This window comes from Leopardus geoffroyi, chromosome C2 (assembly GCF_018350155.1).
Source record: "Leopardus geoffroyi isolate Oge1 chromosome C2, O.geoffroyi_Oge1_pat1.0, whole genome shotgun sequence".
Taxonomy (NCBI): domain Eukaryota; kingdom Metazoa; phylum Chordata; class Mammalia; order Carnivora; family Felidae; genus Leopardus; species Leopardus geoffroyi.
Genome location: NC_059333.1, coordinates 104,843,949 through 104,869,895, shown reverse-complemented (window position 1 = coordinate 104,869,895; position 25,947 = coordinate 104,843,949). Strand labels below are relative to the sequence as shown.

The following is a 25,947-nucleotide window of genomic DNA, read 5'->3' as shown; positions in this document are numbered from 1 at the left end:
TATGTTATGCTATGTTCACCACAAGCATAGCTGCCATTTGTCATCAAACAACGCTATTACAATATCGTTGACTATATTCCCCATATTGTGCCTTTTATTCCTGTGACTTATTCACTCCATAACGGGAAGCCTATTATCTCCCACTCCCCTTCCCCCATTTTTCCCATCCCCTCACCCCCTTCCCTCTAGCAACCAACTTAGCATAATACCCTTTAGGTCCACCCATGTTGTCTCAAATGACAAGATTTCACCTTTTTATGGTTGTGTAATATTCCATTGTACATATATACCACATTTTCCTTATCCATTCATCTATCAATGGACGCTTAGGTTGCTTCTGTATCTTGGCTATTGTAAATGATGCTGCACAGGGGAGCATATATCTTTCTGAATTAGTGTTTTTGTTTTCCTTGGGTAAATACCCAGTAGTTGAACTACTGCATCATATGGTATTTCTATCTTTTAATTATTTTTAATTTTTTTTATGTTTTATTTATTTTTGAGAGAGAGAGAGAGAGAGAGAGAGAGTGTGTTTGAGTGGGGGAGGGGCAGAGAGAGAGAGGGAGACACAGAATCCAAAGCAGGCTCCAGGCTCCGAGCTGTCAGCACAGAGCCTGACGCGGGGCTCAAACCCACAAACGGCGAGATCATGACCTCAGCTGAAGTCGAACACCCAAGCAACTGAGCCACCCAGGTGCCCTTATTATTATTTTTTATTCTAGAGAGAGAGAGCAAGAACGGAGGAGAGTGACGGAGCAAGGAGTTGGGGTGGGGGGGGGGGAGAGAGAGAGAAAGAGAGAGAGAGAGAGAGAGAGAGAGAGAGAGAGAGAGAGAATCTCAAGCAGACTCCATGCTCAGCACAGAGCCTGATGCAGGGCTCAAACCCACGACCCTGGGATCATGACCTGAACAAAAATCAACAGTCAGATGCTCAACCGACGGAGCCAGCCAGGTGTCCCTATTTCTATTTTTAAGAGGAACCTCCATACTGCTTCCCACAGTGGCTATACTTACATTCCCACCAATAGTGCATGAGGATTTCTTGTTCCTTACATCCTCACCAACACTTGTTGTTTCTTTTCTTTTTTATTTTAGCCATTCTGACAGATGTAAGGTGATATCCCATTGCGGCTTTGAATTGCATTTCCCTAATGGACAGTGATGGGAAGCATCTTTTCATGTGTCTCTTGCTGGCCACCCCATTTAATCTCTATTTCCTCTCATTTATCCTACATATTACTGCTAAGGTTATGTTCCTAACAGATAGTCTTTATCTCTTATTCTTTTGCTTATTTTTTTTAAGGTTTTGTATTCTGATAGAATAAGATCAAAACTGCTTCATTTAGCATCCAAGACCATCAATGTCTTGGTCCCTCTAGCAACACTATCCCTCATACAGCCTACCCCTGGCCCAAGGGGTCTGTTCACATTCACCTGACTTCTATGATTTATGCTATTCTGCCTCTATACCTTTGATCATCTAACTTCCTCCACAGCCCCACTCCATTGCCATTTTTTTTTTTTTTTTTCTGTTTCGATAGCTTTATCGGAACATGGTGGTAACACAGAACATGGATTTGGGGACCCAAATCAAAATAAAAAAAACTAAACATTGGAAAAAAAATTTTTTTTAAGATATTCCAGGAATATTTGCCAGGAAGCCTTTCTGATACTTTCTTTCCTCCCCAAACCATTCATCTCTGTCTTCCTGTCCTCTCACAGCATCCTGCATTGTGTAACAGTTATTTATATTTCCAGTTTACCTCCTGTACTAAATTCATTGTAGATAGATTCCATTTTTGTCATTCCATTCTTCCATTTGAATATAATATAGGAGGAATGTCCTCAAAGGTTTGCAGTATTACTCTATTCCAATTTTAGCCTATAGTTAAAATATACAATGTAACAAAAGATATGGTTTAATTATAATTATCATTGGCCCATACATTATTTTTCTCTAATAAGGAAAAATGACTCCTCATAGGTACCAGTAAGAATTGTTTCTAAACTAAGTCAAATTTTTCAAAAAAAAAAAAAAACCTTTAGAATTAATGCTTTTTCTGTATTAGAGAAAAAGGTGATGACTACGACTTTTTCTATGGGTACATCTGGCTCCAGTCATTAAGAAATGAATTCAGAATTTTTTCTATTCATCAAAAATAAATACAATTAACATAAACATGTAGTAAAAATCACAAAGATGCTTTCAACATTGTTTGCTGAATTCCAAGTTTTATGATAACTCAGGTTTGTGTTATTTCATTTTCGTACCAAAATTTCCAGTTTTTATCCTAAAAGGAGGCTGGAGTCCCTGACCCCACCTACTTTGGCCTCCTTACTCGTGCCTTCAGCATCCAGCTCTCAGTAGTTCATAGTTCAGGTTTATAATCGCCCTCAAAACTTGTAATCTCTAATAAATCAAATATACCTTATAAGTAACCTGATATTTTTCCTTCAATGTTGTTATAACTTAATTTTTCCAATGATTTTTCCCAGACCTTATTAGGAAAGTGTGGGTGGCACCAATGATCAAAAACTCAAAAATCAGATGCATAGTTCTACAGTAAATCTGTAATTCTTAATCTAAAAAAAAGATATGATTATTCAGTTGAAATATGAAGAAGTTAACCAAAATAAGAAAATCTATATCATTTATTTTTGCTAATTAATCTCATAATTAATATAAACCTTGAGTGAGGAAAATAAATAAGATTCAAATAAGATAAAAATAATCAGCCCTTTCACAGCCACTTGATGTTAAGAAAATTATAGCTGGGGCGCCTGGGTGGCTCAGTCGGTTAAGCGTCCGACTTCAGCTCAGGTCATGATCTCACAGTCTGTGGGTTCAAGCCCCGTGTGGGGCTCAGTGCTGACAGCTCGGAGCCTGGAGCCTGCTTCAGATTCTTTATCTCCTGTCTCTCTGCCCCTCCCCTGCTCATGCTCTGTCTCTCTCTGTCTCAAAAATAAATGAAAATATTGAAAGAAAGAAAGAAAGAAAGAAAGAAAGAAAGAAAGAAAGAAAGAAAGAAAGAAAGAAAATTATAGCTATTTGGAATGTCAATGGGAAATATATTACATGATATGATGAATATATAATAAATACTATACTATACACTATTTATATGAATATATAATAAATACTATATTATATGACCTAAGCAGTATTTTAGCTTTTAAGAGAATCTATTTACCCATCTATTTGGAGGAAGAAAAAAAAAAGGAGTACTACCCATCCCTCTCTAAAATAAATATCATACACAAAAACTAACTCAAAATGGATCATAGGCCTAAATGTAAACACAAAAACTATAAAACTCTTAGAAGAAAATATAGATGTAAATCTTCATGAATTCAAGACAGAAGACCAAATTTGTATGTGAAATGTCCTGATTTTAATATTGATCCTGTACCATTCTAGTGTGCCAGGTTCAGCCCATAGACCACCTGTTTGTGACCTCAGATTTATAAAACACCCTTAATTTATAAACATATTATGCTTCCAAATTGCCATTGCAAATTTGGGAACTCTGAATATATTTCTCCATAAAAGTAAAATTAAGAGGCAATTTGGTTTCCAGACCCATTACACAGGTAAACCATCGTACCGAACTAATAGTACTATGTCAACTATCCTCCATGATTAACATTGTTTATATTAAAAAACATATTCTAACTTTCAACTTTAGACTTCAGAAAGTCCAAAATGGTAAATGCAAGGGCAGTAGAAGGGCAGGAGATGATTGGGAAGAATTTAAGAAAACGAATAAGTAACCTTACAGGGCTACTAGTGAAGAAGGGTCTTAGACAAGAATTCCAGTTGCTATAATGGGTAGTGAAAGAAACTTTTGGAATTTCTCTAAAGATCTGTGGCTTCTGTAAACAACAAGTTTAATAAAAGAGAAAAGAAAGGAAAAAAGGACGTGTCTCAGCAGCAGCAACAGCTGAAAAGAACCATAGCCCCAGCTCCAAGGGGGCAATAATTTCTAGAAGAATTCTGTCAGTTGCTTATAAGTCAGACATCATATAGTGAGAATGCCAAACAATTAGCCCTAACAAAAATTATAAAGCCAAAAATAAATCCCCATTCTTACTAAAAAATCTAAATAAAATTTATTTTCTAGAGGTACATTTTATTGCTAAAGTAAGAATGGATTGACATTTTTTCCTAACTAAAATTCACCCATGTATGTTTCTATGAACTCTGAATTTTCTATTCATGGATAAATATTCTATTTGGAGATTATCTGTAGCAAATATTTAACCTCAGGAGATAACCATTACCTAGTATTTATGATTACCTAAATAACTACTACCTATTATTTATGGTGGCCCTTTGCTAAAATTTGGTTAATGTGCAGCTAAGGAAATGTAACTATTTTAACACTATTCTAAGAGTACACGTGACTTAAAAAATTAAATCTGGAAATTTTTGGAAGTCATTAACTGGAGATACCTCACAATATGACTTTATCATATAATTCTAAAGAATTATCTACAACCTGTCTCTAAAGATCAGCTGATATGTGTTCAGATCAACATTAAAACTGCTTTACTATTACTAGATAAAATCTAATTAGGAAAATAAATCTGCTACATGCACACACACACACACACACACACGCACGCACGCACACACAAAATCCCAACGGGAATGACCACTGGATTGATTTTATGGGCACTTCTTTCCAATTAACATAGAAAACTAAGATGTTGCTCTAAGTACTTGTAGTTTACCAAGTTTTGAATCATCAAGGTATCTGCTCCCTTCCATGAGTAGACACCAAATGTAGAATACAATTTAGAAAGGATGATAATATTATGAGCTTATTAGGACTTTTTAAGTACGGAGATACTTTCAATGTTTTCTATTACTATTATTTACTTAAATAGACACCCAATCCTATTCCAGGTAGTATATGCTCATAAGGCCTCAGAATTATTTTTAAAAGAATCATTAGCCTTTAACTGCATTTATATAGATTGACTAAAAAAGCTAGGGCACCAGGGTGGCTCAGTCGGTTAAGCATCCGACTTCAGCTCAGGTCATGACCTCACGGTCCATGAGTTCAAGCCCTGGAGCCTGCTTCTGGATTCTTTGTCTCCCTCTCTCTCTGCCCCTCCCCCACTCGTGCTTTATCTCACTCTCTCTCCCTCTCTCAAAAATAAGTAAACATTAAAAAAAATTTTTTTAAAGAAAAGAAAAAGCCCTTGAGTGTTTCTTCTATTTCTTGGCTCAAATAATATAGTTATCATGGCCTATCAGGCAACATGGAAAATAAGAGGAAAAAGTATAAACAGAAATAAGAGATTTCAGGTTTTGAACCCAACCTAAATCTGTCTTAAGAACTATAATAGTCTGTTTTTAAAAGAAACTGTTAAGACATCTTAATTGATTATTATATGTACCTTGCTGAGCTAAAGTTGATCTTAGCATCCCAGTCTTTGACCAGATTTTTATTTGTCCATCTTCTCCAGCTATAAAGAGAGAATAATAATTGATATTTTCATCTATAGAAAACAAATTTAAACATTAAATGTGCATATAAAAATCAATATATCATATTAACACATATTTAAAATTCGGATTCAATTTACTCATTAAATGACAGTGCTTCATAACTATAAAATTTAATTGAAGTTACTCTGAAACAATTTTATCAGAGTAAGCCCAACTTCCATGCCCAAAATTTTTATTTTTTTTCCTTTAATCTTAGAAGACTTATGAAAATATTATTCAAATAATACTTTCATTTTCACTGAAATCTCCACCCTACAATTCTAAGAAAAGTGCCTTCAGTGCAAAAGAAAAGTTGCAGGCAAATTCCAGTGAAGTGGGGACAGAATGGAGTGAAGTAGTAGCCTTCTCTTTTGAACAGCTTGCCTAAAAGAAAAAAGAGGAAGTTGTATCTAGAGAGAATTATTTGTTAAAGGCAGGATTATTTCATTATTCTCATTTTCAAGATGGATAATATCTGAATACATTTATATGCTGAAAAAGAAACCCCTGGAAAAGGACAAGTTGAAAAAATAGGCAAGAGAAGGAACAACTCACTGAAAAAAGTCCTAAAAGAAAGCCCAGGGAATAGGTTGGTGGTTTTACTATGTATTCACAAACTCTTCGTTATTCCTCCTTTTAATAGGTGGAGCTTAATTTCTCTCTTCTTTACAGTGAGCTATACTTAGTGACTTTCTTCTCATAGAATGTGGAAGAAATGATAGAGAATGACTTCCAAGGGTGGTTCAAAAAATATATTGTGTCTTCCATCTTGCTCTCTCTTGGATCACTCACTTATGAAGCCTGCTGTCATGTTGTTACAACACTCAAGCAGCCCTACGGAGAAGACCGTGTGGCGAGGAAGTAAGGCCTCCTGCCAACAGTCAGAGAGGAACTAAGGCCTCTTGCCAAGAGCATGTGAGTGAGCCATCTTGGAAGCAGCCCCAATCAAGCCTTCACATTATTAAAGCCCTATCCAACAACATGAGTCTGAGACAGAACTACCCAACCAAATTAAATCTTCCTTGTCCCACAGAAATTGTAAGATACTACATGTTTACTGTCTTAAGCCATTACCTTTTGGGGTAATTTGTTAGGCGACAATAGATAACTAATACCATAGACAAAGATGAGAATACTTGCAGTAAAGCAGGAGATGGGAGAGAGATGGAATGGGGGTAAAGGTCAGTTCAATAAGAATATTTTGAATTTTAAAATTTTAAAGAATTACAACTTTTATTTATCTCATAACTGACCATTTCAAAAGTCTTGACAGAATATTCTCCATAAACCATATATTATTAATATGACATTCTGAATTATAACATTATCTAGCAGGTTAGTTCAATGCTTTGCCAATTATTTGCTCTTAAACAATGAAAGACACTATTACTAAAGAAAATATGATTCAAAGAAAATTTTCCTTTAAAAAATTCGTTTAAAATCTCATTTTTGCAGCCAACTTACCTGTAACTAATGCTGTTCCTTCATAATTCCATCTTCCTGCAAGAACTGCTCCACAGTGAGCTTCTACACTTTTTTCCACTCTTCCTAACTTAGAAATCAGATGAAATTTACCTAAAAGAAATTATACTTGAGAAATCTATTTGGATTTTCTCAATCAGCAAATATCTGTTGAGTACCTACTGCTAGATTAACATAGTGCTAGGCACCGGAGACATAAAGACAAATAATATTCCTACTCAAATACTTGTTCCTACTGTCTTTTTTAATGTTTATTTATTTTTGAGAGAGAGAGAGAGAGAGAGAGAGAGAGAGAGAGAGAGAGGGAGACAAAGAACCCCAAGCAGGTTCCGCACTGTCAGCACAGAGCTCTATATGAGACTCGAACTCACGAATTACAAGATCATGACCTTAAGCCAAAATCAAGAGTCCGACTCTTAACCGACTGAACCACCCAGGCACCTCAATTGTTCCTACTTTCAAGGAACAAACAAATCTATTGGTAAACAAGCCTGAAAACAAAATTAGAAAATCTTGAAACAAGTGGTGTAATAGAAATATGTACATGATGCTATTATGATAGATTAGAGGGACAACAAAACTTCATTGGGATATGGCCAAAGGGGGCCAAGAGAAATGTCAAGAAAGCCTTCTAATTCAGCAGGGTTTTGCAGTCTTTGTTGTTGTTGTTGTCATTGTTGTTGTTTGCAAGATACCAAAAAGCTGGTAAAGGTGTAGAGGACAGGAACCAGGACAGTTAAATGGTGTTAAACAATAAACTGAGGCATAACAAAAAATTTTAAGAGTTTATTTGAGCAAAAATCTATTCTAATTGGGCAGCACTTAAACCAAAAGTGGTTAAGAGTATTTCACCAACAGGAGCTCAGGGAAAGACTTTTATAAGGAAAAGGTAGAAGCAAAGTACGGAAATTATTGATTGGCTATAGCCTAAGGCCTAGTTGGCTGTTTATGACTGGTTGTGCTTTGGTTTCAATTTCAAAACTTTAAAGTGTTTACAGACAGATTTTGGTTTGCTCAGGCCAGCCAAAGGCATTAGGGCCATCTCTGTTTAATGGTCTTGTTGTTAACTAATTTAATAATTGATAATTCCAAATTTCAAAATACTTGCTTTATATGATTTTACACTGTGCCAAGCACTAGGTAGACAAAAAGGAGCAGGCTACTTGGTTGCTGTCCTCAAAAAGTTCACACATATACAGGCAAAAAGTAAAAACTGACAACTTTAAAGGACATAAGCAAACTATCTAAAAGATGTCAAGGGGATACATCAACTGTACAAATAACTACTACCGAAAGCTGAGAAAAGATCAGTGTGGTTTTGAATAATCATGAAATCTAGTAATACATAGCTCATAATAATATAATTAAGTACAGTGAAATTAGAAACTTCCCCCAAATCAAAAAAATATATTTTTCACAAAGAATCAATGTGGCTATCTAATCAAATTTTGCTTGCAAAAATTTATTTTGTTTGAATTTACTTTTAGTTTAAGGCTTTTCAAGAATCTGGCTTAATATTAACAATTCATTAAAAATATATCTAAGCTGCATAAGATGGCTTTAAAACATTTCTCTGGAAAAGTCTCATACAGATGACTTTGAAACATTTAACACCTAGCACCCTGTGGTTATTTCACTAACCACATACCCATTCTTACCAACAAAGTCATTCCCTCTTTTTTACACACAGTGCACATTATTTGCAGCTCTGTTGCAGTTTTTATTGGGCTGTGATTCATATCAGGGCAGAAGGCCATATTTTAGTCATATTTTTATTTGCAATAATACATTTACATAATCAGCATTTGTTAAGCTTAACTAATTCAGTAACCATCTCCTAACTTAAAAAAAAAAAAAGACTGGCATCTTTTTTTTGTCATTCCATCCGATAGCTTTCTTTTCTCATCATTCATTTTCTAGGACCTTAACAATAAGCTACCGTTTTCCTTCATCTAACTACCCACTAGCAGCATCTACTTTTCCCTATACATTTTTCAATGTAATAAAAATACTTTGAATTCAACTGTCATTATTCTCTTCATGAACTAACTCAAAATTATATGGGATTTACTTTTTAATGCATTGCTTTACAGAGAATATGCAAGGGGGGAAAGCCTCAAAAGAGGAAAACTGTAAAGATGACAAAGTGGAAAGCTACTTCTGTGGCCATTGTTTACTTTACCCAGGTCTGTTCTCACTAAAAGTTAGCTTACTGCCTAGCACAGAATATCCACATACTAAACAACTGTTGCATATAATGAATGAATCCATCACCAAAGAGATTAACCAAATAACTCTTAAACCAGAAATGAAGGATCCAGAAATTTCCTTTCAATCCACTCCATATTTGAAAAATTTTATGTATTTAGATCGTTGATATTTTTAAAGTGTATTTATTTATTTATTTATTTATTTATTTATTTATTTATTTTGAGAGAGGGGAAAGGAGGGGCAGAGAGAGAGAGAGAGAGAGAGAGAGGGAGAGAGAGAATCCCAAGCAGACCTGAACCAATATCAAGAGTCAGATGCTTAACCAACTGAACCATCCAGGTACGCTCATTGATATTTCTTATCCTAAAATACCTAATACGGACTTTCTGACAAGTGCTAAAAATTATTCTTGCTTCCTATGACCTTACAGAAGACGTACACTGGGACAACTAGGGTCAGCTCTTTGCATAGATTTGGCGCTCAATAAACCTTTGGCCTTAATATTTTGTCTGGTTACAAATTGCTTGAATAGCATACCCAGAATAAAGCATAAATATAAAATTACATATATAAAATATTTTTACTTTTTTTAATTTAAAAAAAATGTTTAAGTAGGCTCCATGCCCAACATGGGGCTTGAACCCAGGACCCTGAGATCAAGAGTGACAAGCTCTACTCATTGGGCCAGCCAGATGCACCCACATATTAAATACTGTATTTTTAAACTCCTGATTATCCATTTAACTATTTTGGTTCTGCTCTCTAACTTTTCTATAATCTTTTTAAAATGCAAGACCAAACTAGAGATCAATTTATTCCCAATTATTTGCTAGGGGTAGGGTTGAGAAGAGAGTATAATCAATATGATTCATTTACTGATTTATTGAACAAAAAATGGATTTGGATAACAAACTTGGATATTTATATCCTGAGGTATAAAATTAACCTTTGTTCATTAAATAAAAAATAAACTTTTTAAAAAGAAGAAAATGTTATAAAAGAGAAAAAGAATAGAGGAAACATTAAAATTATATAAAACACATTTCTTAAAGTTAGAAATGCCTTAGGAAATGTCCATGGAAACATGAGAGAGCTTGGAATAGGGTGTTAGGAAAAAGGACACATGAGCACTTTTGCAGACTGCTTAATAGAAGAAATGATTTGGCAGACAGTTGCAAAAAGCCACAGAGATCTGTAACCAACCACCAACTTATGATAAAAAGAAATGAACACACAAATTCTTTTTCAAGTGGGATTTTTAAATGGACAAATTAACTAGTAAAAAAATATGGGAATTACTTCAAGATATCTAATACAATGTATTAAAAAATCATCTTTTGTTGGGGGGTCTGAGTGGCTCAGTTGGTTAAACATCTGACTTCTCTATTTCTGCTCAGGTCATGATCTCACAGTTCGTGAGTTCAAGTCCCACATCAGGCTCTGCACTCACAGTGCAGAACCTGCTTGGTGTTCTCTCCCTCCCTCTCTCTGCCCCTCCCCCGCTCATGCTCGCTCTCATTCGCTCTCTCTCTCTCTCTCCCTCCCTCTCAAAATAAATTAATTAAAAACTTTTAAAATATTTTAAAAATAAGAAAAAAATTATCTTTCTGTAAATATAATTTAAGAAGTGTTTAACAGCTTTACAAAAGATTTTATACCAGAATTCCTTTACATGGCAGCTCCCCAAATCTATTTTACATAATTCAATTATTTTTAAATGTAAATCTTTTAACACATTGTTATAGAAATAGATCTTCTAAAAAGTAGTATACAGCTGCATGAAATATTCAAAAAGAAGTAGTAATGTTGGGAGAGAATTACTGGTAAGATAAAATGCTTGGCAAAAGTCTGCCTTCTGTATTTCAGGACCTGCTGGCGAATTTCAGGGATCTCTTTTGGAATGTTACCACTACAAAGAAGAGAGAGAGGCTGAGGGGGAGGGAACACTGAAAGAGTGAAGAGCAAACTCAAAAACACTACCTTCTCTGCCAACATTGGGGGAGAAAGTTGGTGGCAACTAGAAAAGAGAATCTCCTGAGCAAGAAATTAAATTTTGAAAAAAAGAATTTTTTTAAGAACTGGGTTAACATCATACAAAATGAAAAAGTCCTAGAGATCTGCTGTACAGTATTGTGCTTATAGTTAACAACACCACACTGTATATTTAAAAATTTGTTAACAGGGTACATCTCACGTTATATGGTTTTTTAACCAGAATAATATTTTTTTAAGTATCATATAACGAAGAATATAGCACTGATATATAAAATGACCTCAAGTGTTTATCTGGCAGAAAACCCCTTGACCACCTCCCATTGGCATCTACATTATTCTTTTTTGAACATTTCTTTTTCATTTATGGATGATCCTTTCTATCTTATCCTTCTATTTCTTTTCTTTGATCTACCATACTTTTCCCTCTCTTTCATAAGATCCCAAATATTCCTCATCCTAGCTTAGAAGAAAATACTCAGCTACTCTGCTTTGGTTCTCTTTTCTTCCCACATCTAGTTGTGGCATGTTTTGTTACTTGTTTTTTTTTATACAGTAAACCTTAAAAAAATGAAATGTTAGTTTCTCATAAGTCATAATATAGTTATATTTATATATTTAAATAAATTTTGCAAATTTATCTTTTCAATTACATTTTTAATTTTTTTCCCTATCATAAAGTGTTCTATCTAAAGCCAATTTGATTTTTTTATTTTTAAAAAAAATTTTTTTCAATATATGAAATTTATTGTCAAATTGGTTTCCATACAACACCCAGTGCTTATCCCAAAATGTGCCCTCCTCAATACCCATCACCCACCCTCCCCTCCCTCCCACCCCCCATCAACCCTCAGTTTGTTCTCAGTTTTTAAGAGTCTCTTATGCTTTGGCTCTCTCCCACTCTAACCTCTTTTTTTTTTTTCCTTCCCCTCCCCCATGGGTTTCTGTTAAGTTTCTCAGGATCCACATAAGAGTGAAAACATATGGTTATCTGTCTTTCTCTGTATGGCTTATTTCACTTAGCATCACACTCTCCAGTTCCATCCATATTGCTACAAAGGGCCGTATTTCATTCTTTCTCATTGCCACATAGTACTCCATTGTGTATATAAACCACAATTTCTTTATCCATTCATCAGTTGATGGACATTTAGCCTCTTTCCACAATTTGACTATTGTTGAGAGTGCTGCTATAAACATTGGGGTACAAGTGCCCCTATGCATCAGTACTCCTGTATCCCTTGGGTAAATTCCTAGCAGTGCTATTGCTGGGTCATAGGGTAGGTCTATTTTTAATTTTTTGAGGAACCTCCACACTGTTTTCCAGAGTGGCTGCACCAATTTGCATTCCCACCAACAGTGCAAGAGGGTTCCCATTACTCCACATCCTCACCAGCATCTATAGTCTCCTGATTTGTTCATTTTGGCCACTCTGACCGGCGTGTGGTGATATCTGAGTGTGGTTTTGATTTGTATTTCCCTGATGAGGAGCGACGTTGAGCATTAAAGCCAATTTGAAATAGAGATCCAAGCAACTATTCTTTGAGTGTAATTAAGTAATCTAAATTCAGAGAAACACTCAGACAACAGAAATTATCAAGACTAAGTATACTTACTGTCCATATTCACCAGATAAAAGTCAATCCTAATATACTATTGAGTTAAAAAAAAAAAAGGGAAAATGCAAAGAAAATATATGGTATGCTACCTTCTGGGTAATACAAAAGGTGAAAGGAGAAAATATGAACTATCTGTTTACTTTTGCCAGAAGACAAACAGGAAGGATGAAGGATAAACCAGAACTAAAGAAATTGTTTATCTACAAGGAGTAAACAGAAACAGGATGTATAGGATAGGGTGAGGAGGAGTAGTGACATTGTTCTGAGTATATTTCTTTTTTTTTTTTTTTAGGTAATTTATTGTTGAGTATATTTCTTAAATATAGTTTTGTCTTTTTGGAATGATGCATATTAATGTTTTACATATCCAAAAAATAATCAGATCAACAAAGATGGGGGAGAAAGGAAACTTCAAATGGAAAACAAACACAAATAATACATTTAACTATATTCTAAATGAATAACATACCAACAGTTAAACAAAGGGAAAATGCAAGTAACTTTTGAACACAGGACTTTAACTCTATATACTCAGTATAAAGATAAAAATGAAAGTAAACAAATATTAAACTCTAGTTTTCTGCAGTAGTATAGATTAGCCATTCTGAAACAATCTACTGTGTATTGTAGAATTGAGCAAGTGAGTAAATATATTGAGAATAACAGGAGCCAGCCTCCTTCACTGTTTCCAAGGATAGAAAAAAGAAAGACTAGAATTAACCCTGTGGTGTTGAATTGGTGGCATCAGAATGAACTTATGATTTTTAGTATAGAAAGGAAGGAAGGAAAGAAGGAATAGAGGAAAGGGAAGGAAAGAAAACAAAGAGAGGAAAGAGGAAAAAGAAGGGAAGAAGCACAGGAGAAAGAAATCAATAGCTATAGATACGTATGGATTTTTGTTTTATTTTGTCTTGTCTTGTTTTAGAGCGAAAGAGTGCACATGTCAGTGAGGGGAAAGGAGCAGAGGGAAGGAGGGAGGGAGGGAGGGAGGGAGAGAGAGAGAGAGAGAGAGAGAGAGAGAATGTTAAGCAGGCTCCATGCTCAGTGCGGAACCCTATGCAGGGCTCAATACCACAACCCTGAGAAACCTGAGCTGGGAACCCTAGGAAACCTGAGCTGAAGCAAGAGATACTCAACTGATTGAGCACCCAGGCACCCCAGATATGTACATTTTTTAATATACATTTATATTCCTATTTCTTAGCTCTCTGAGAGGCCCTTGAAGCAAACACACCCCATTGAAATATTTGCTAGCACTCTCACCTTGGTTTTTAAATACCAATAAGCACCAAGAAAAGAACAGGCGTCCTTGGAGAAAAGGATAGTTTGGGGACTGGGATTGAGAAAGTACAAGATGAGCCCGAAACATTTTGTACCAGCAAAGAAGTGCTCAAAAAATAATGAGGAAACATTACCACACACCCCCCCCCCCCCCAAAATTCATTGGAGCTGGCCTGATGGGTCTCCACTGGCCAAATCTGGGACAATTTTCACATTAAAATTTAAAAAATGATAGCAACAGGAGACTCAAGAAATAAATAAGATTATGAGTCTAATCTGACATAAGTAAACAAACACAGGTGAGAGAGGGGAGGCTCTTCTTGCAGCAGAATACCAACTAATCAATATGGAAGGAATTATGAAGTTTTAAAAGAATCACCTTTTGGCAACCATCTTAGTAATAAATGATTCAGCCAAATATCATCAATAGATGCTTAAATAGTGGGAGGAAGTTTAAGGAGGAAGAGAACACTTTTATGCAGTCTGAAAGTATCCTCTCGCAAGTTATTTATTAAAACAGAAAAACGGTAACTTTACAGTGGCTTGATTTAGTGAATACAACCTTTCAAAGTAATCAAAGTTAACATCACCAATAATAATGCTGGGTCAAACCAGCATCACAAATCTCTCAATCTGATACCCTAATTATTGCTGCTAAAAAATATGTAAACTGAATCTAATTATGAGGAAATATCAGACAAACATAAACTGAGGGACACTGCAAAAATAACAAGCCTGTATTCTTCAAAACTGTCAAGATCATAAAAAAAGACTGAGGAGGCTCTAGATTAAAGGAGGTTCGAGAAATATGACAAAAGCAATGTGTTACTCTGTACCAGAAAAGAAAACAAATTTCTATAAAAGATTTTATTAGGACAATTATTAAAATTTGAATATGAACTATATATTCAATTTAACATCAATGTTAAATTTCCTGATTTTGATCACTGTATTGTGGTTATATAACAGGAAATCCTCATTCTTGGGAAATGCACTGAAGTATTTATGGTTAAAAGGGCATGTCTATAAAATAACCTTAAATACTTAGGAAAAAGACATGTGTGTGTTTGTTTGTGTGTAGTGTCATAGGGGGTGGGGGAGAAGAGAGGGAGAGAGCCAATGATAAAGTATATGGGACAAAATGTTAACAATAAATGAATTTGGATAAAGATATGCAGGAGTTATGTGTATAATTCTTACAACCTTTCTGTAAATGTGAAATTATATCAAAATTAAAAGTTTTTTTTAAAAAGTCAACCCTTCATTTTATCATCTGAGGTAAGCCAAATTCTAGCTGTGGTTCAGAATTAATCTTCTAAGTGCCAATTACTTTCACACAATATCTCATTTAATCAACATTCAGAAAACATAAGGTTAAAAAAAACTATCATAAGTTGTGTCTGTAAAAGAAGTGGAATCTGATGTGATCGTTTGTCATTACATGCCTTCCTGTCCTCGTTACAAAAGCCCTCTTCTCTTTCTCTTTCCCTTTCCATGGTGGCCTGGGGCCTGTTGTATTCAGTCAACCAGTATCCCATTCCCTTGACTAAAGTGATTCTTTCATGGGCACATGACCCAAGTTTGCACTTGCCTGCAAGAGAAAATGAGGAAGCAGCACGCTCTCTGCTGACATTTCTTTTCTAGGATGAGCCTTGGGCTGCTGGCTGCCATCATGCTCACCTTGTGGGGAGAGCTCATCCAAGAGATGGTAAGAACAGGGGCCTAATGCAGCTGTGCTTGAGGATCAACCCCTGGAGTTAGATGAACCAAAAAACTCTATCTGTGCATAAGTTAGCCACATAAGTTTCCATTACTTTTGATGAATGTATTTTTAACTGACATAGTAGGTAAAGTGTAATACAGACAAAAACAGTTCAAGTTGTTTCTATGAAAATAAAAACATTCCCTCAAAAAGTAGAAAAGTCATGCTTTTTACTCACCAGTAATAAAGCTACAGTCAAATTAAATAAATCTCCAACTCTGTTAAGTAGAAATTAACATGTACTAGAAAATAAAGACAATATTTAATAGCTTACTAAATGTTGCATTGTGCCCATGTTTTTTTAGTGTGGTTATGTTATAAAGTTAAACTTGAAGAAATTAGGAACCAAAACTTATAATAGTTTAACAATTATTTTCTGTGAGATCACAGAAAAAGTAAAGGCAAAAGAAAGCTCAGATCAAATCCCAGGATATGCCAGTTTAATTCACTTCCTTTCATGACAATAGTTTTATAGCCTATACACAAACCAAATGACTTCACAGAATATGGATTAAATGTGTAAATGAAGGTATGCAGATCTACAAATATCAGCTTTGTAAAACAACTAAAAGCATAAGTCATACTAAGATATTATGTCTTTTAAATACAAAAATGAGCATATAACATTTATCAAAAACTTACCATCAGAACTTGTAAGGACAAAGCTTTCTGCTTGAGTTTGCTTCTTTATGCCTAAACTTTTTGGAAACCAGTGAAGATCTATTGGGTAAATATCATCAGGAAGCTTTACTATCTGACTTGTTTCACTTGTTAACAAGTTCCACTTCACTATCTGGTGGTCATCACTACATGAATACAGTTCTTCAGCAGTAGTCCAGCCCACACAGCTGACTAATTCTTGATGTGTCAACATGTTAAGGAGACATAAAACACACAAAAGCCTTAAATCTTAATAAAATAATTCACAGATGCAGAGTATAAGAAAAAATAAGGTCAAATGTTTCAAGGTTCTATATATATTTTCATTTCATGACTTTCATATTTTCTCCATAAAAAGGAAAATAAGTATCTACCACAACAGTTGTAAGAAGAATGGAAAGCAAGAAATCCGCATGCCAAAAGAGGAAAAAAAGAAAGATCTGGTGACATGAAAAATTTTAAATTGTGGTATGAAATATTCCATAAATAAGGCCAAATGATACACAAAGACATCTAACAGATCAAAAGGTATGAAAGGATATACACTAAACAGTTGGGGGATAGATGAGAAGAAAAGGGAACTATAATTTTTAAATTTACATATATCTGTATCATTTATTAGAATAAATGTATTATTTTGATAAGTTTTAAAAAATCAAGGGTTGAAGACTGAAATCTAACAGTAAAATACCTGCTTAACTTACACATTATAATAACAATTTACCTAGCAAAAAACCTACAGCCTAACTGCCAAAACTAAAATCTTACCAAATTTTTTTACATTAAATTCAGGAAATAATTCAATTATAATTTACTGCACCTACATGGTGCATAGCACTAGATAGATATGAACCCTAAAATTCCCACCTTATTTAACCCATTTGTTCAGTCTCTGATTTATCACAAGGATTTCTACAAATTGAGGTGTTCAAGTTTAGCCCTCTCTTCCTCCATCAGAACAAGCTGCTTACCCTGGCAGAACTGTGTATCTAGGGAAGGCATTTTGGCTCATCATTTACGAGGGACCTTTCTCTTCCTTATATCTGGGTTTCTGTATTACCAGATCATTCCTAGTTGGGTTGTTTTTTCTCTTGTTATTGTATAATCCTTTTACTTCCATAGCTTCTCACTACTGGTTTTTATTGGCTTATCTGAGCAATCAATAAACTCCAATGGAAAAAAAAAGACAATGTGCTATAATTATTCTGGAACATTCTAAGATTTTTTAATACTTCAAAATGATAGATTAAGAAAATAACCAAAAAGGTAAAAGAGAAATTATATGAAGAGTTTAACAGTTTGTACAAATAGGTAATAATGTGGCATTGTAATATTCAGAACTCAAAATATAATCTAAATAAAAGGACCTGAATATCACTAGATCATTACTGAAAAAAGCATTCCAATACAACTGCTATAGCCTAAACAATGTCAGGTAAAACCAAGAAAGGAAGAAAATACACATATGTGTGTGTGTGTGAGCACATACACACACACACACACACACACACACACACACACACACACACAACACACCCATTCCAAAACAAAAAAACATTAAGTTTACCCTTATATAAAGTGATGTGAGTACATGTCAGACATGTGTGATGTATCTTCAAGACTATGGGAGAAATGAGGGGACTAACAGATTCAGAAAGTTTAGAAACTGTCATCATTCTTCAACTTGAAAAGGTAAAAGCGAACAATGGACACAGTCAAAAATCTGTAAAATTGTATAAAGCATAAACTCCTGAAGGCACATTTTGAAAAGACAGTAAACATGATTTAAGGAAAAACAAAGGGAATTATATCTTCACTCTAAAGGTAAAATAAGATAATATAAATTTTTAAAGTTTGATCAAATGTCCAAACAGTCCTTTGCTATCTCTGATGAAGGACCACATTTTTCTCTATTTCAAATATATTGTAAAACATTTTGTAAGATAAAACATAAATGAATTATTAGAAAAATGATCTTATATTTAGGTGTTGTGACAATGTTAAATTGCTACAAAAATTTCTTACCTCTTACTTTCTAATTTCTGTACGTGTCCCTTCACAGACCTGCAATAAAGTCTACAGATGATTCTTATAGAAGCACTGATACAAATAACTAAGAATGAAGGTAGAGAGGCCTGTCATATTTTCTTGACACATTTTTAGGTATTCTTACTAACAAAATATAGGGTCATGCATTTGAGAAAATATTTATAATTGCTACCTTCCCACATGAAATAATAAAGGTCTGACTGCTCAGATTTCCCCAGCTTATCCTCCATTTTATCATGAGTATGAAGAAACAGAGCAGAGCTCAATGAAAACATACGAGATCACACCAGCAAAGAAATTATTTGGTTTTTAAAAAAGCTGCTCTTCAAGATCCTACTAGACTAAACAAAAACTGTGTTTTATGTACTTAAGCTTAGTACTTAAGTAGGGTAAGAAAAATGTCAATAAGAATTTGAAAGTAAGATTTAGAGCAAATAGTTTGCTTTGGAAAATTACCTGTAAAACATGATCTCAAATATTTCAAAAACAATGTAGCTAAATTGCCATTAAAAAGAATTTTTAAAAATCCACTCTTCAGAATATAAAATAGAAAAAAAAACTTTTAACAATACTCTAGTAAGATGATCACAATAAGGTTTGTAAGTATCAAAAGGATATGTTTTGGTTCTTTTAAAAGAGATATCTTCAGTCTCATGTCTCCACTTTCAGCAGAATTTTAAAATGCCACTTGATTGTATTCACTGTAAAAATAAAAGTTAAAGGGAAAATATAAAATCTGCATTAAAAACAAACACATGTACACAAAAAAATAAAAGCAAACAAAACATCTTAGCACTCCAAGGACACTGAAACACCTTTAATACCGTTGGCATCAAATACACGGAAAGAGGAAGAAACTAATCAGTGTGCTAATCCTGCCAAGGAGTGACTGGAAGCCTTGGGTTGGACTCCAGAGGTCCTCTACAACCTGCCTGAACATACTAAATCTGACCAGGTAAATAATTTCCAAATGCTGTCCTGGGGCCAAATCAAAGGACTCTGTAAACTGGAAACCCCTTAATGGCAGATCAATATTGGTCCTATTGAATGGTTTATACATTAGAATAAGTTTCCAAGGTCAGATCAAGGGATCAAGGCCTTAATTTTAATGGCCTTAATTCTGGACCCCACATGGAAATATTATGACATCAACAACCTAGTGGTCTAATCTGAGTGTACATTCTTTTTTTTTTTTTTAGTTTATTTACTTATTTTGAGAGAGAGAGAGAGAGAATGCACACGCACGCCTGCATGCATGAGCACGAGTAGGGGAGGTGCAGAGAGAGAGGGAGAGACAGAATCCCAGGCAGGCTTCTCACTGGCAGTGCAGAGCCCAACATGGGGCTCGAATTCACAAACCACGAGATCATGACCTGAGCTGAAATCAAGAGTCAGAAGCTTAACCAACTTAGCCACCCAGGCACCGCAATCTGAGGTGTACATTCTACTGGAGGTAGATACGCTGCCCAATAGTTATGGTTGCCATGGTGGCAATGTGAAAAATAAGTGAGTTATTTAAGGAAGAGGTAATAAATCTCTTATAAAAGTTACATAAAAACCACAATATAATTGCCAAATAAAAATATGGAAAAAGAAGAGTAATACTCCCCCAAATAACCATGTCATCAAACAATATAAATCAAATGGAGCTTCCTCAAAAAATTAAAAAAAGAATTACCCTATAATCCAGTAATCACACTACTGGGTATTTACCCAAAAAACACAAAAACACTAATTTGAAAGGATATATGTACTCCTATGCTTATTGCACCATTATTTATAATAGCTAAATTATGTTGGGAGCCCAAGTGTCCATTGATAGGTGAAAGGATAAAAAAGAAGTGAGACATATATGTATATATAAAGGAACACTATTCAGTCATAAAAGAATGAAATCTTGCTATTTGCAGCAACATGGATGGGTCTTGAAAGTATAATGCTAAGCAAAACAAGTTGGTCAGAGGAAGACAAATACTATATGATCTTACTCATATGTGGAACGTGGGAAATAAAACAAAGGGGAAAAAATGAGAAAGAGAGAGGGAGAGAAACCAATAAACAGACTCTTAACTATAAAGAACAAACTGATGATTATGAGAGGGGAGGTGGGAGGGGTGATGGGTAAAAAAGGTGATGGGGATTAAAGAGTGCACTTACCATGAAGAGCACTGAGTACAATGTATAGAATTGTTGAGTCACTATACTGTACACCTGAAACTAATATAACACTGTATGTTAACTATACTGGAATTAAAAAAAAAAAACTAAACAAAAGGTATAAACTAAGAAAATGCTAAATTGTCTGAGTCTAATTTATAGCGACAGAATTCTGAGTAATATCACTAACCTAAAAAGAAAAAAATGAAAGTGTATTTAAAGGAAAAAAAAAAACACCCTTCACCAAGTAGAAAATTACTGCTAAGTACATTAAAGGAGGTGCTGAGTATAGATTAAGTATTCAGTAGGCCTCCCTTAGATAATTTCTCATTCTCCCAAATCCAAGAAGACTTTTAGATCAGCAAGGTAGTAAATACAGCTGTATTTCAGAGCACCTTTTTCACTTACTCTGCTCATAAATTTGTTAGACTAGGTCGGGGTGAGAGTAGCAATAGGGACTGTTAAAAAAAAAAAACCACAGAAAAAAATCTGAAGTTTTATGGTCAACCAATATGCTATTGGGGTCAGAAACCTTTCTCTTCCTGCTAGTTCACCTAGGGAGATTTCTGTCTTCAGAAGTATGCATCTGTGTATAGTAGCCAGAGCAAGAACACACTTTCTCCTAGGCATTCCTTCCAAGTTTACTTTTTGGTCCTTAGGAGCACCTTTTGTACTTTTCTCAAAACTCCTTCCTCCCTTTCATCAGAACTTCTCTAATTACAGGGGAAACGAGCAAAAACATTTACGAAATGTTGCTTTTTCACAATAATTCAAATTCACCAAGCTTATAAGGATTTTAAAAGAATAAAGGCAGAGAAATAGTTGCTTCTGGAAATGACAACACAATAGATAAGAAAATATATATACAATCTGAATATATAATTACACTCAGACACTTAAAAGATCTTTAGCAAAGATATGATGTATCCTACATCAAAATACCTCAAATTGCTGAAATTCATAACAATTAAGAATAATTCCTTACCAAAGTTATTATAATCCCATATAAATAGTAAAGGCAGTATGGTGTTTACAAGAAAGGTATCTGCAACCATTCAGAAACGTGGTGCCAAGGAATCAGAGGGTGGCATTCTAACACTGGGAAGATTCTCCCTTGCTCAGACAGATTTTCCCCATACATCCTATTTAGCTGAGATCATCTGCTGAGATCATCTGCATGATATGTGCATTGTGATGTGAGACTGGAGAGAGGAATAATGGAAAAGTAGTATTCGAGCATAGCCAATTTGGGGAAGTGCAAAGCTGTCTGAGGACTGCACTGAGGCTTTTTTTTCTGGTCACCAAGGATCTGACCAGTCAATAGTATTTGGGGAGAGGGAGTGGCTGGGGTAGGGGAGATAATTGTAAGAAAATCTCTAGAGGATAGCTAACTTGATTTATTTTGCAACTTTATATGGGAAGCAGATGGGAACAACTATGCCTTTGCTACTAAAAATCATTGATCATTGATAAATTGCTTTTGGTCCAGTATGGGTCAACATTCATGGGGCTTAAGAGGAAAAAATATGCCCAGCAAACCCTGATAGTCCAGCTACCAAAATATACTCCAAATCTGGTCACTTCTCTGTGCCTCCATCATAGTCCAAAGTCATCATCATCTTCTACATCCATTACTGCAGTAAACCCAGAACTAATCTTCCTGCTCCTACACTTACCACTTCAAATTCTTCTAAGTACAGCAGCCATAATGCTTTTAAGGTTAAGTCAGATCACAACAGCCAGTATTAGTCAGTATGGCTAAGACACAAGTGAGTGAAGGGAGTGGCAGGAAATTGGGAACGAAGAGGAGGGACACACAGATCATGAAAGGGCTTGGAAAACCACGATAAAAGCTTTGGTTTTTCTTCTGAATGAATGGAGAAGCCAGTAGAGGGTTATGAGCAAAGAAGTGATATGATCTGACTTACATTGTTAAAGTGGCAATATGGATGGTATGAAAAAAAAAAGATCAAGGATGAGCAAGACTGAAAGCAGAGAGGCCAGTTAAGATTTCACTAATCCACAAGAGAAATCAAAGTGGCTTGAATGAGGAGGGTAGTAATGGCACAAATGGTATGAAGTGGGCACATTCTGAAAATATTTTGAAAGACGATTCCACAGAATTTGTTGATGTATTGGGTTTAAGAGAAAGAAGAGCCAAATAATGACTCTAAGGTTTCAACAGGTAGAATGCAGTTGCCATTTACTGAGATGAGGAAGATGGAGTGAGAAACAGGTTGGAAGGAGGATATCAAAAATTCTGTCTTGAATTTGTTAAGTTCAAGGTGTCCATTATACATCCAAATGGAGAATTCAAGGAGAAAATGGATATCCAAGTTTGGACTCAAGGGAGAGGTCAGAGCTAGAGATCTCAATGAGATATTAGTTTGTGGGTTATCAGCACAAAGATCATATTCAAAACCATGGTGTAAGATAAGACTTAGAACATAAAAATGTGGTAGCTTCAATGGTCTAGAAGTCCTACGAAAGTCTGAAGAATTGTCAACATTGAGATTCAAGAGGAAGTGGGGCGCCTGGGTGGCTCAGTCAGTTAAGTGCCAGAATCTTGACTTCAGCTCAGGCCATGACCTCATGGTTCATGAGATAGAGCCCCACATCAGGCTCTATGCTGACAGCACACAGCCTGCTTGGGATTCTCTCTCTCCCCTTTCTCTCAGCCCCTTCCCCGCTCAAGATAAATAAACATTTAAAAAAAAAGATTCTAGAGGAAGTAAAACAGAGAAAAATAAGTGGAGATACATAGACAATGGGATGCTTAAAACAGATTTGGGGAGAGAATGTAGATATTGGTAATGATAAGGTAGGTTAAGACTGTCAAAGTGGGTGTATGAGATCAAGGAACCAAGAGGCCAGGGAAAGGAATGGATTTATTTGTGGATGTTAAATCACTGAGAATAATGATAATAATAGTGGTGGGGGATAAAGACAGCTAGCCAGGTGCTAAAATATTCATTGAATGAGGAAAAATAGAAAAGACACCTACAGCTGACTACAAAAAGACAGGATAAAGAATGGTTTAATCTGGTAGGACTCCTTTTAAAGGGACTAGGGAATTTTAAAGAGGAAGAGAAAGAGACTCAACTGTCCAGATACATCAGTGAAGAACAAGGCCCTTTGACATATAGGATTCTGGGAGGCAAAACAGTCTCCACTTGATGAGGCCAGGGGGAAAGCAGTTTCCTTAGATTTAAGGAGATTTCCTTAGATTTAACCAGATTTAGGTTAGACTAACAAGGTAAAGCAATCATTCAGAGTAAAAGTTGAGGATGCAGATTTGGCCAATGACACACCGTGAGTTCAAAAAGGTCGAGTTTTAGATGGGAAGGCACTAAGAGTTTGGGACAGATGGTGGGAAATGGTAGAAATGGCCAGCTGCCCCTCCAATATTCACTCATCCCTGCTTCTGTGGTAGTAGAATCTGAATTTTTGCTGTACACCTTGCTACCTAGAGTAAAACTATGTTTCCTAAGTGCCCTCAAAACTAGTGTGGCCACATAGGGCATTAACAATTCTGAAACCCACATGGAGATACTACAGCATCATCAACTTAGTGTCCCAATCTGGGATTTACACTCTGGGGGGTTAGATAACAATGCCCAACAGTTGTGGTTAACCACAGCAGCAATATGAAAAGTAAATGAGTTACTTAAGGAAGCCATTTTATTAACTCTTATAAAAGTTTTATAAATCACAATATAACTGACAAATAAAAACTTGGAAAATAAGGGGTGCATGGGTGGCTCAGTTGGTTAAGTGTCCGACTTCAGCTCAGGTTGTGATCTTGCAGCTCGTGAGTTCAAGCCCCGCATCTGACTCTGGGCTGACAGCTCAGAGCCTGGAGCCTGCTTGGGATTCTGTATCTTCATCTCTCTCTGCCCCTCCCCTACTCTCTCTATCTCTCTTTCTCTCTCTCTCAAAAATAAATAAACATTAAAAAAACATTTTTTTTAAAAAAAATTGGAAAATAAAAGTAATACTCCTGGGGCACCTGGGTGGCTCAGTTAGTTGAGCGTCTGACTTCACCGCAGGTCATGATCTCACGGTTTGTGGGTTTGAGCCCTGCATCAGGCTCTCTGCTGTCAGCGCAGAGCCTGCTTTGAACCTTCTGTCTCCCTCTCTTTCTGCCCCTACCCTGTCCTCATGTGTGCTCTCTCTCTCTCTCAAAATAAATAAATAAACAATAGTTTATTTTGAGAGAGAGAGCGAGAAGAGGGGAGGAGCAGAGAGAGAGAGGGAGAGAGAATCCCAAGCAGGCGCCACACTGTCAGCATGGAGCCCCACACATGGCTCATCTCATGAGCCACGAGATCACAACCTGAGCCGAAACCAAGAACCCAATGCTTAACCAACTGAGCCCACCCAGGCACCCATCAAAAATAAAGACATTAAAAAAATAAAAAGAGTAATACTCTCAAGCCATGTTATCAAGGCTATGTATCACAAAGCAGCAACAAGATAGAAGGAACCAAGATTCTTGACCTTGTGGAGAGTCATATCAGCCTTGTATCACCTATTCACAGATAGAGAATAAAGTTTTATCACGTGTAAGTTACCATCATCAATGGCTAAACCTAATAATGAACTAACACAGGGAATTAAGAGTCATAAATGTGGAGACTGATGTATACACGGATGTAAGGTATGCTGGAATAGTTCCAATGGTCTTTCAAGGGAAGGTGGATAGGCAATTTAAATGGTTGCCTTCTTTCTGGAACTGGCCTCGTAGGTAGTTTGTAGTTTGATGCAGCATTTTGTAAGGGAGGAAGAAGCAACCTTCCTAAGAGCACATGGAACTCTGTGGGATTCCTTTTCAATCTGTTAGGATCTACTTCCATGGGCAGTTTAGGGAAGGAAAGGAATTGCAGAATTATAGAGTAAATAAATGTCACCAGCCTTTTCTCCTAATTTTCCCAACCTTAAACTGTGGGCTCAGTCTCTGTACCTCCTCTATAACTACACTCATCACCATGGTGATATCACCTAGTTTCATGGCTTACTATAAAGTCAAATATATTGACTACATAGTGACAACTTACAATTTCTTATCTCCAGTTCAGACCTCTCCACTGAACCTGACTTTTATATCTAACTGATTATTTGACAACTTATCTGAATGTCTAACAGACATCTCAAACTTGGGATCCAAATAAAACTCCTGATCTTTCCTCCAACTTCAGTCCTTCCACAGCCTTACCCATCTCAGTAAATGGTAATTC

General features: G+C 35.6%; 1 protein-coding gene across 3 annotated transcripts in view; it reads right to left on the bottom strand.

Annotated features, from left to right (window-relative positions):
• IFT80 (intraflagellar transport 80) overlaps window positions 1-25,947 on the bottom strand; it is a 141,653-nt gene that overhangs the window by 106,922 nt on the left and 8,784 nt on the right. The window contains exons 2-5 of one of the 3 annotated variants that reach the window (XM_045503104.1): window positions 19,172-19,254; window positions 16,487-16,708; window positions 6,962-7,072; window positions 5,407-5,475 (exon numbers count right to left, since the gene is read on the bottom strand). In XM_045503104.1, coding sequence (XP_045359060.1) covers window positions 5,407-5,475; window positions 6,962-7,072; window positions 16,487-16,708; window positions 19,172-19,208 — 439 coding nt within the window. In that variant the 5' untranslated portion in view covers window positions 19,209-19,254. Of the gene's footprint in view, window positions 1-1,763; window positions 1,883-5,406; window positions 5,476-6,961; window positions 7,073-16,486; window positions 16,709-19,171; window positions 19,255-25,947 lie in introns of all 3 variants that reach the window. The other 2 variants (XM_045503106.1, XM_045503105.1) reach the window with 2 other exon arrangements.